Source organism: Apis florea, unplaced genomic scaffold (assembly GCF_048593485.1).
Source record: "Apis florea isolate Af1SG1 unplaced genomic scaffold, ASM4859348v1 contig_2411_pilon, whole genome shotgun sequence".
Taxonomy (NCBI): domain Eukaryota; kingdom Metazoa; phylum Arthropoda; class Insecta; order Hymenoptera; family Apidae; genus Apis; species Apis florea.
In genome coordinates, this window is record NW_028256580.1 from 901,126 (window position 1) to 912,740 (window position 11,615).

An 11,615-nucleotide genomic window follows, 5' to 3' on the forward strand; every position below is an offset into this window, starting at 1 on the left:
TATATTCTTATTTAGCCAATATATAGAAAACAATTTCCCTAAACGTATATCTTTTTAATATATCATTATATTTTAAATTTTTTATTGAAATTAATAATTTTTTATTATAGTTAGTAAAAAAAAAGTCGAAATTTTTTTAAAATAATATTTAAATTTTAAAAAAATAATTTGTATCATATAGTTGAAAATATTTTTGTACTTGAATATCTGCCCAAAAACGGCAATTATTCGTTGTAAGTACGTGACAGAAAAAGTATGTTCTGTGAACAAATCCATTTTCTACCAGTTTGACAGATGATTAACTGTCAGTTTTCAGAAATATTTTAATAAATACTTTACAATGGAAGCAGTACCAAGGTTGCCGATGATATCTTTTCAATTAAAAGTTAGTCCAGAGCCTACTACATTTGGTCCAAAGTTAAAGCAGGTATGAATAAATTACATTATGGATTACAATATATATTTTGATAATTTCAAAATTAATATTTAACTTTTAATTATTATTTATTTAATCTAAATTATTATTCCATATTTTCTTTATCTAAACAAATGATTATTTATTAATTTATTCCAATCTGTCAATAAATGTAATTAAAATTATAAATATTTTTGTTTTAGTATATACGTGACTTTTACAATAAAGATCCAGCAACATTTGCACATGAAATACATCAATTAGAAAGCTTACGTGCAGTAGCCATACGACCACCTATTGATGTAGCTGGTTGTTCATTGTTGAAAAGATATTATTGTCAATTACATTTTCTTCAAAGTAGATTTCCTATGGGAAAAGATGGTGCAGCAGCAATTACATTTACATGGTAAAACAATTGCAATTAAGTAATAATAATAATCATTAATGTTAATAATTTGAATATATTTAAATAGGAGGGATACATATGCAAACATGGTCTGTTCATTGGCTAATATTCGTTTTGAAATAATTTCAATTTTATACAATATTGGTGCAATGCACACTCAACTGGGAGCACTTACAGAAAGAACATCAGCTGATGGAATGAAAATGGCTTGTGCTCATTTTCAATGTGCAGCTTGGGCTTTTGAGCATTTAAAAAATAGTTATCCACAGCCATCTGGAGTAGATTTAGCTCCAGAACTTATGACATTTATGCATCAACTTTGCTTAGCTCAAGCTCAAGAATGTATATTAGAAAAAAGTATGCTTGATAATCGTAAACCCACAATTGTAGGTATGTATAAAAGAAATAAAAATTTCATAAATATATTACACATTTGTGGCTTTAATTGTCTACTCTTGTGTATCATTCTACAAGATATATCTATCATGTAGCAAAAGTCGCAAGACAAATAGTGGACTATTTTAATTTGGCATTAACTACACTTGAACAAGGCGGAAGTGAAGATGGTACTATATCAGATACAGTTGGTACTAAAATCTATAAGGTAAAATTTTAAATTATTTCTTATATTATAGAATATTATAAAAACTTATAAATTTTTTTTTTTAGAGCTGGAAACATTATTTGAAATTCAAGAAAGCTTATCATTTAGCAGTTACATATTTATATCAAGGTTTAGCTGCTGAAGAGCAAAGAAAAATGGGAGAAAGAGTAGCATTTTATAATGCTGCATTAGCTTCTCTAAATGAAGCACAATTGATTTATTCAAATATTCCTGGAGAAAAAGTAACTATAGAAGAAGCATTAACATTTACTAATGATGTAATAGAAGGAAAGCGTAAAGCAGCTAAAAATGAGAATGAATATATATATCACGAAGAAGTACCAGAAAAGGAAACACTACCTAGTGTAAAAGGAGCTCCTTTAGTTAAAGGAATATCTTTTAGTATTAATGATCCTGAAGTTTCAGGTCCTGATATATTTGCTAGGTAAATATATTTAGATTAATCCAACATAGATTATGATAAATATTTCTTTAATTTTATTATTCATTAATATTTATTTCAGATTAATACCAATGAAAGTACATGAAGCAAGCTCTTTATATTCGGAAGAAAAAGCAAAAATATTACGTTCTGTCGGCAGTAAAATTGAGGAGAAAGATCAGCAACTTAATACCTATCTAACATCTTTAAAATTAGAACATATAAGTTTATGGGATCCCGATATTCAGACGACAGAATGGGAACGTTTACCCCTTCCTGATGAATTGGTCGAAAGATGTGCAGCATTGAATGCAAAGCAACAGATTATTCAAGATTTAATTGATATAGTGGGAAAATTATCAAATACTAGCCAAGATGTTGAAAAAATATTGAAAGAAATTAAAAAACTTCTCCTCGATGAAGAACAAAAAGAAAAAGAATATCAAGATACAGTTGGAAAAAGACCTCCATCAATAGTGGCTACTGATTTAACTAGAGAAGCTAAAAAATATGAAGAAGCTCATAACAAAGCTTTAGAAAGCAATCATGCTCTTCATAAAGCAATAACGATGCATGTAAAAAATTTAAAAGTGCTTTCTCAACCACTTACCGATCTTATTGCCCATATTCCTTCACCAAGTGCATATCTTTCAGAACAAAATACTGAAAAATCACATAGCGCGATCGAATTAGAACGAATGCATACTAAAGAATTAAAGCGCATTTTGAATAAAGTTGACGAAATGCGTAGACAAAGAAATGAATTGCATACAAAATTACGAGATTCAATTGCACAAGATGATCTAACACGCTTACTAGTTACTGCCACATCCGATTCTGGACCTTTGGATCGTTTATTTGCAGACCAACTTAGCAAACATCAAACTTTAGTGACTTTAATAGAACAAAATCTAAATGCACAAGATAATATTTTAGCAGCTTTAACGGATGCATATGCCCAAACTGCTAATATACGAAAAGGAGTTGAAGAAATATTAAAACGTAGAGAACATACTATTTCTTCTTTGATTGCATCTTACGATGCTTACGAAGATTTATTGGCAAAATCTAGCAAAGGTCTTGAATTTTACAGGAAACTCGAAATAAATGTTTCAAAATTACTTCAGAGAGTGAAAAGCACTTGTAAAGTGCAAGAAGAAGAACGTGAACACATACTTGCACAAGATAATAAAAATTCTCAAGAAAAGAGCGACACGATAACATCCACTATTTATGATCAAAGTCGAAATCGAAGTGGTAGTGGACTTAAATTAAAGGATTTTTTAAACAGCAGACCAGAAAATCAATATTATAATGCATATAAAGAACAAGGTAAACCAGTTCAAATAGATACAACAAAATCATACTTGAATGATACATCAAATTTAAATAAAAATGCAATGCATTCTAGTGGAATGTCTGCATTAGATGCAATATCATCTATAAAACCTACACAACAATATTATTCTGCACCATATACAGATTATAAAACAAATTTATCTTATTCACATGAAACTTCAACATATAATGAAAATGCCACTTTAAATCAAAATTATGTGCAAATTAATAGTTCTGATATTGTAAGTACTTATCCACAAGTAATTGGAACAATTACTACAACAGATACTACAATGCAATATCCAATAAATTCTTTCGTATCAAATGGACAATTCTCTACAACTTTGGATAGTCATCATAAATATTCTGCTAATGCTCAACCACTTTATAATTTTTCTAATAATACATTGCAATATGAAAATTATCAGCCATACAATACTGTACAACAATATTCTTCTAATCTTGATAAAACTGGTAATGTTACTAAAACTGAAATACCATCTCAAACATCAACAACAACACAAATTTCTGTACCTTCATCTGTATCTTTACCGAATACAATTAATAAAACAACTGATATACAAACGCAACTTTATACTACTATAGCTCAAGAAGGACAACAATATATATCTGAGCCACAACAAAATGTTGTTTCTCAAGAATCTCTTTCTATAAAAGATCAACATGTATTACCATCAGATAATACTCAAATACAAAATTATCTTCTTCCTTCAATTAATCAAAATGAAATTCCATGTACTCAAAGTTACACTGGTGCAATGTATTATAATTCATCTGAATTACATAGTCAACAAGTTACATCGAACCAAAATTTATCCGAAACGACCAATATTCCTCTTTCTAGCCATTATATGCCAACACAGTATATAAACAAAAATATTCCTCAATCTATTCATTCTACTACTTCTTTCAATGCTCCAATAAATGATGTAGGTACTTTATATTCATCAACCTTACAAAATTCTAATATTGTCCAATATCCACAGCACAGTGGTACAGAACAAACTAAACAAATCTATATAGATCAAGGGTATCAATATGGATCACAAACATCTACTACTGACACCAATAGTGCAACTTATCCTAGTACCTATCATAATTTACAACATACTACATGTGTTTCATATCCACAAACTGTATTATCTACGGATATTTCTAACACATATACATATACGAATTGTTCTACTAATACAGAAATGATTCAAAGTCATACAAAATCTTCAACAAATATGCAAAATTATTCTCAAGCATATCAATATCCACAACAATCACATTATTCTGGATATGGTAACTATTCTCATATTTACAATCAAGGATATAATTATATGCAAGGAAACCAAATGGCTGTTGCATTAACAGAATCTTATAAAGGTCAAATGGGATATACTTATAATTCCACTAGTCAATGTTATGAATACAATCCTAACAATATTCAAATTTCGCAATCTTCTGAATCAACATCACAAATAAACACTGGCATTAATATTTATCAACAACAAGAAAGTAATGCAAGATATACCAATGCTAGTAATAATTCTATGGTTAGTCAAACTCCATCTTCTCAATATTCAGAACAGACCTATCAATCTCAATGTTCAACTGATATTTATTATACCACACCATATGGTCTTCAAATGCAAAATCAAAGTAAATATCAAAAAATTATCTTTTTACATACACATCAATTTTATATATGTTTATTTAAATTTCGTTTAATTTTTTTTAGCATCAACTAATAGAAATGAAAATTATACTAACTATAATCAAACATATATGCAAGCTGTTAACAATGGAACTAATACAACAACAAGTGCAAATCCTACTAAACCTGCTACAAAATCAGAACAATCTAATGTAGATTTACTTGCTGATCTTGATATTACTATAAATCATGCACCTTTAGTGCCAGAAGTACGTTCTGTTCAACCACAAAACGAAACTGAAATAAAAAATACTAATGATGATAATAAAGAAAAGATAACTGATGATGATAAAGAAAAAATGAATGATGATGATAAAGATAAAATAAATGATAAAACGGAAAGCGAGAATTTACAAATTGTATGGGATACATGGTACAATGATGTGCAGCCTAAAAAAGATCCTTTAGGAGATCCATTAGCATTACAAAAATTTATTAATGAAGTTGAAAAATATGAGAAATTTATAGATAGTTTACTTGTTAAAACATTAAGTGGAGCAACTAATCTTGATATAAAATGGAAAGAAGTTCAGGAATTCGAAGTAGAATTATTTAAATTATAAAATGTATGTAAATTCTTAATTAATAATATAAAATAATATATTTCAATTTCAGGAAAGAGAAAGTGGAAAACAATCGTGCACAGTAGCGTTAGCCCATTCTTCGGAAAATAGAGTAATAGAATGTATTCCATATGATACGACAAGGGTACAAATATCATCAACAGATGTTCCAAATTATATTAATGCTTCTCACATAATAGAAATTACACAATGGATACCAACTGCATTTATTATTACTCAATCGCCATTACCGGAAAAATTAGAAATATTTTGGATGATGATATGGGAACAAGAAAGTGAAATAATTGCATGTTTAGTATCTGATACACAATTAAATGGAGAAATATATTGGCCTATAAACGAAGAAGATATTCTGAATTGTGGTAGCTTTACAATATCATTAAAAAAGAGAGTAAATCATATATCCTATATTCAAAGAGTTATTTCTGTGCATAATATTAAGAAAAACTCAGAAAAAACTATCGTGCACATGCAATTTCTCTCATGGCCTTCCAAGTAAATTTATATAATATTAAATTATATTAAAAAATATATATATACATAATTTTTTTTAACTTTTAGTGGTTTTCCTAGTAGTCCAGGTGCACTGCTTACTTTCTCAACGGATGTAATGACGGAACAAGCACTAAGACGTTGTACAAAACCAGTAGTGGTACATTGTTTAGATGGTGGTGCATTAAGTAGTTTATTCTTAGTAGCAGCAGCAACAGTATGTCATATACGCGCAGGTTGCGGAATAGTCAATGTACCTCTTGTATTCAAAGGTCTTCTAAAATGCCGTAAACAAATTGTAAATAAGGAATCCTTATTATTTGCATACCAATTAGTATTATACCATGCTCAAGATATTTTAATGAAACGTAAGAATTATTTTTGCTTAGGTACAATTCGTTAAAATTAGTTGAAAATGAATTTTGTTTATTAAATATTAGGTGGTATTTTATCATCTACACGTTCAACATTTGAAAATTTCGAAGGTTTAAAAGGAAGTAAAGATAAAGCATCAAGAAAGATGCATCCTTCTGATGATTTTCTTCAAAGTCTTGGTATTCCTCAACGATCAGATATTGAAGGTAGGAGCAATATTTTTTAAAAGAAATATAATGATACGGATTAATTTTTAGGTCGACAAAAAGGTTCTACTGTTAGTAGTACAATACATTCAAGTACATCATCAATTCAGGAAAAACCTAAAGAAGGAATAATCGATCCTTTAAGTCAGTTAGATCCTTTATGGTCTATTAGAAGATAAATAAATTTGCAACTGAAGTTTTATTATGCACCGGTCAATAAATTTATTATTTAAATGAATGTTTGCATTCCTATATTTCTTAAATTAAAAATATTGCTAAGAGTAAGATTATTATAATAATTGTATAAACATTATTACAATTCATATTAGTTTATATTTCTGAAATGACTTCATATTTCATAATTTTTAAGTTTCAAAAGTTTTACAATCTGTAAAATATATTGAATAAAATGTGTGTATAAAAAACGAGTTTTATCTGTTTATATTTATTTCCATCTTCACCAAAAAATCACATATGTTCGTACACATCCAGAAAATAAAGATTAATATTAGTTACAATTTTTAAGCAACACACGATACAAGACATGCGTTTCTAAAATATACTGATGGTAAATATTCCTAATATATATATATATGTGTATATATATATATATATACACATACATACATGCATACATACATATATATACATCATGTATCATAATCCAAATTTATAATCAATTTTAAATTGTATAATACTATTAAGGATTTAACAATTTTTAAATTTGAAACATATCATTTTATTTTATTCAAACAAATTTCTTTTAATGCAAATTCGATTTCTATATCTAAATAACTAATATTGTATAAAATAAAGCCTTTACTATTAATTGTCAATAATTATAAATAATCAATTATTTTTGTATATATAAGAAATAATTACGAAAATTATTATCTTTGAACACAGAAATCATTTAATAATTTAATATTAAAATAAATGTTTTTCTAAGAATATTCAACCTAAAACTATACCCTGAATATTCTTAAGTTATAAATATTAATATATTTTTATTGAAATAATGTTATTGAAATAAATATGTTGTTGTGTTTTTTAATTTGAGAGAGAGAGAGAGAGAGAGAGAGAGAGAGAGAGAGAGAGAGAGAGAGAGAGAGAGAGAGAGAATATAAAGATTACTCCCAAAATAAATTATTTTATAAATTGATATATCTATATTTACTAAAATAACATAACGTGAGGCCTGAGTACGTCTTTTATAAAAATTTTAATTATACTGATGATTAATGGAAATATGTAATTCTGTATTTAGTACCATGTTGATATCTTATAGACAATTATAAAAATTTATAAGCAAATAAAATTATGGAACTGTTTAAAGAGATGCGATAATATTGTTTCTTTATTATTAATCTATATCTTTATTTTTAATATCTTTTTTTAGATTCCCCTGTTTCTCAAGTCTTTTACTTTATAAATTCGAACAAGCCAATGTTCTGTAGTATAGGCTTCTTCTAACATGTTTAATTCAAAATCTTTATTACCAATTTCCATATTTCTAACTCTATCATAACCAGAAGGTTTACCTGTTTAAATCATAAAATCATTGAAATCATATAAATGTTATACATTATATTTATATCAATAAATGCTTACCTCCTTCTGTATAAATTTGACCAAATCTGTAATAACACATTTTATACATAAGACAATTGAGCAAAATTGGAGAACCTTCTTTATCAACTCGAAATTCTCCTGCAGAGTTATAATAATCCCATTCTGTTATAGATTTTCCTTTTTCAGTGCTTCCGCCAATACGCACCATCCATAGGAACTTATTAATATCTAAAATTATAATCTAACAAGTTCTTTAAACAACTTTAAGTTATAATTTTATTTATTTTATATATTAATTTTAATACCATCTGATGAATAGCCTGTAAGTCCTCCAAAAATAACAAGAACGTAATTAACATCTAACTCTCTCATTATTTCATAAGCTTTTTCTTCAGAACTTGCCATTGCTTGACCGACTCTTGATATGTGAGTATTGTTCCATGTATTATTGTCTACTAAAATTGTACGATTTGCCATTGCTGTAATCTGATATCCATAATCCCACCAAGACATTACTTTAGCATTCTAAAATTTTAAAAAATGTAGTTTTAAACATTGCAAATTATAAAAAAATTATTCAGAAAGCATTTTAAAATTACTTCTGGTGTGTTCATGCGTAACCAATAATATGCTTCTCTAAAATCATCAAAAATCATGCGACCACCATCTGGAGAACGTGCCGATAACACAATACTAGGCGAGCTATAGGCTTCTGCTGTAACCCATGTACAATGAATGGTATACGAAAAAAAGAGAATGCACATTACTGTTATGAAGAGTGTAGCAATCTGTTGATATAAAATACGTTGATATAAAATTTCATGAAAAAGATTAATGTTAAATAAAAATAGTCAAAATAGTTACCTCACTTCTAAGTATGTAATTACTTTCAAATTTTTTTAACTTCTTATCACTAATTTTTCCTCTTTCTACTTGTTTCATATAAGTAACAAGTAAAGACGATGCTCCAATTCCACTCAAAATACACATTACAGGAGCAAGCACTAACATTAAACGAACCATTACACCCTGCATTATTCAAAATTGTTTCAATTATTTGAATTTATTTATAACATAATTTTCAAATATAACATAAAAAATTTTTCACTTACAGCAAAGTATAGACTTGTAACTCCATATAAAATGAGAAAAATATTTGAATCTGTTAGCTTTGAGAAACAGAAATATAATCCTAAAGGAAATAGAAATACTAAAATCTGGAGATCAAAATAAAAAGAGCTCCATGATGTTGGCTGATGTTCAGAAACAGAAGCAATTATTGGTATGTGATTTTTTGCATAGGATGGGTCCAAAAGAGAATAAAAACGACCAGTCCATGGTGATATTTTTCCTTATAAATAAAATTAAAAAATTAAAACATAATTATTGCAACATTAATATTTTCGTGATTTAAGAAAAATGTATTAATATTATATATACCTGTAATAGTTAAAATAACACCTAATAAAAACGATATGGTAACTATAGAAATAACAAGACCACGGAATAAAATTTCAAAATCATCTTGTGACATTTTACTACGTAAATAATCAACTAGAGCATGAATCTGACAAAGTCCAAATACTCCCAATGCCTATGTAAAATATAAATTAGTTTTATTCACAAGATTTTGTTTAAATTAAGTATATATATATTATGTAGTATATATACATATATTATTAAATATATTATTATATACATATACATATTATATTTTTTACTTACAAGCATGTGTTCAGAACTCTGAACAGGTTGAAAACCAACAAAGGATATTTGCATAGATAAAATTGTTCCTAAACAATACAGAATGCTATATGCAATATATATTCTATGAGAAAATCTGCCAGTCACCATTAAGGTTAATACATGTAAAGGAATTAAATTAATTAGGAATACATAGCCACCCCAAGAAGACACCATATAAAAATATGCAAGAGCAGCACAGGTTGCCCAGCAAATTGCTCCAGTTTTAACTGCTTTGATCCACATATAATATGTAAATAACATACAAAAAATAGCTATGCCTTCATTATCATAAGATCCTGCCACTGATCGTGATATATAACCAGGAACAATTGCTATCATAGCTGCAGCAAACAGTCCTGATGCAGAATCCTTAAAATCATATATAAAATAATATTTATTGATTAAAAATATTATAAACATATTTAATATATTTTTACCTTCAATTCTTTGGTAAGTAAATAAGTAATAATTGTGGTCAAGCTAGAAAATAATGGAGCAAGGAAGACACAAATAGTACGTATATCTAAGGTAATATTTAATAACCATGAAAGATGGTATAATGCTGCTGATGTTATCATTAATCCTGGATATATTGTTCCTATCAAATAAATAATCAAGATTCAAATTACTTTAATAATATTAATAATATTGTCATCAAAAGAGATAACAATTAAAAATTAATATAAAAATATATACCTCCAATTATCCTTCCAAGAGGATACCAAACACGATCATCAAACCAATTATGAAAACTATAAAATCCATTTTCTGCTAAATACTTTGTTGTGCGATAATTAAAATATGGATCAAATTCATGAATAACACTTTCAAATCTTAAGACAGAGAACAATCTTGTTGCAAAAGCTATAAAAAAATTATATATATTAATAAAATAGAATTATTTTAATTTCAATATAGAAAACTTACATAAAATTGCTGCAAGAGATAACACAGTTAACTTTAAAAGTGTTTCCTGTTTCTGTGCAGACATACGTAAACCTCTTGTTTTTATTAATGTGACCATTGTATTAATGAAATTATAGGATATTAGTTTTTAAATAATATACCACTTTTATTTGCCTTATCTATAGAAAAAATATAAAAAGGATTTATATTAACATTTAACTAAAATTTATTTTAGTTAAAATGTAAACTATAATCGTCTGATATGCGGAAAACAATTAAACACTTAAAAAAAAAGTCATATCAAAATTCTCAATATAATATTACAAAATCCTATTAATAAAAGCTACAAATTAACAAAAGACACATGGCGTTTGTATTTAAGTAATAGGTTATGATACTATAAAAATGAAAACAAAAAATGTCGTGCATTTAATTAAGAAATTAATTAACAATATTATACAAATATTATATCAACATAATATAACAGTTACATGCTAAACAAATATAATACAAGTTTAAATCATAGTTTCCCTAAGAACTGACCACGTACACAAAATTACCGGCCGGCGACATATGTATATTTTGTACTACATATTTAGTCATTCCGCATTGTACATTTTTGTACTTTTATACTATGTAAATTATGATATAAACTTATAAACTTACAAATTTTATAATACAAGAAAATTGATAAAATAATAATGTCATTTAAATGACTAACTCAGAAACATTGCAACTTGAAAGAAAAAAGCATAGATTAAACTTGATTACTAGTTATGCTATCTACATTTACGATAAGAGAAAAC

At 27.0% G+C, this 11,615-nt stretch overlaps 2 protein-coding genes across 7 annotated transcripts; one reads left to right on the forward strand and one right to left on the reverse strand.

Moving 5' to 3' along the window:
• Positions 1 to 70: 70 nt before the first annotated feature.
• mop (tyrosine-protein phosphatase non-receptor type protein myopic) lies at positions 71 to 7,013 on the forward strand. Of its 4 annotated transcripts, none has more exons than XM_003691884.4 (11): positions 71 to 427; positions 619 to 821; positions 889 to 1,211; positions 1,313 to 1,425; positions 1,491 to 1,870; positions 1,950 to 4,873; positions 4,953 to 5,470; positions 5,544 to 6,007; positions 6,074 to 6,372; positions 6,445 to 6,585; positions 6,637 to 7,013. In XM_003691884.4, the coding sequence occupies exons 1-11, from the start codon at positions 341 to 343 to the stop codon at positions 6,762 to 6,764; spliced, it is 5,580 nt and encodes a 1,859-aa protein (XP_003691932.3). In that variant the 5' UTR covers positions 71 to 340; the 3' UTR covers positions 6,765 to 7,013. The 4 variants fall into 4 exon arrangements, with proteins under 4 accessions (XP_003691932.3, XP_086761769.1, XP_086761768.1 ...); XM_086905643.1 differs by having other exon boundaries at positions 6,445 to 6,558; XM_086905642.1 differs by having other exon boundaries at positions 6,086 to 6,372.
• Stt3A (catalytic subunit 3A of the oligosaccharyltransferase complex) lies at positions 6,899 to 11,605 on the reverse strand. Of its 3 annotated transcripts, none has more exons than XM_012484155.3 (12): positions 11,476 to 11,605; positions 10,831 to 10,988; positions 10,600 to 10,767; positions 10,341 to 10,501; positions 9,883 to 10,272; positions 9,598 to 9,751; positions 9,270 to 9,508; positions 9,022 to 9,186; positions 8,757 to 8,945; positions 8,463 to 8,682; positions 8,197 to 8,385; positions 6,899 to 8,126 (listed from the first exon to the last, which is right to left on the reverse strand). In XM_012484155.3, exons 2-12 carry the CDS (start codon positions 10,925 to 10,927, stop codon positions 7,981 to 7,983), a joined length of 2,118 nt encoding a protein of 705 aa, XP_012339609.1. In that variant the 5' UTR covers positions 10,928 to 10,988; positions 11,476 to 11,605; the 3' UTR covers positions 6,899 to 7,980. The 3 variants fall into 3 exon arrangements, with proteins under 3 accessions (XP_012339609.1, XP_003691905.1, XP_012339608.1); XM_003691857.4 differs by having other exon boundaries at positions 11,353 to 11,572; XM_012484154.3 differs by having other exon boundaries at positions 11,360 to 11,540.
• Between the last annotated feature and the right edge of the window lie 10 nt (positions 11,606 to 11,615).

Bases quoted from the DNA above. Each gene is read 5' to 3' on its own strand.
- mop (XM_003691884.4), top strand. From the start codon at position 341: ATGGAAGCAGTACCAAGGTTGCCGATGATATCTTTTCAATTAAAAGTT. The intron at 822-888 runs GTAAAACAATTG...ATATTTAAATAG, and splicing joins GCAGCAATTACATTTACATG to GAGGGATACATATGCAAACA. The intron at 6,586-6,636 runs GTAGGAGCAATA...ATTAATTTTTAG, and splicing joins TCAACGATCAGATATTGAAG to GTCGACAAAAAGGTTCTACT.
- Stt3A (XM_012484155.3), bottom strand. From the start codon at position 10,927: ATGGTCACATTAATAAAAACAAGAGGTTTACGTATGTCTGCACAGAAA. The intron at 9,509-9,597 runs GTATATATAATA...TTTATTTATAAG, and splicing joins TGTTATTTTAACTATTACAG to GAAAAATATCACCATGGACT. The intron at 8,683-8,756 runs GTAATTTTAAAA...TTAAAATTTTAG, and splicing joins TACGCATGAACACACCAGAA to AATGCTAAAGTAATGTCTTG.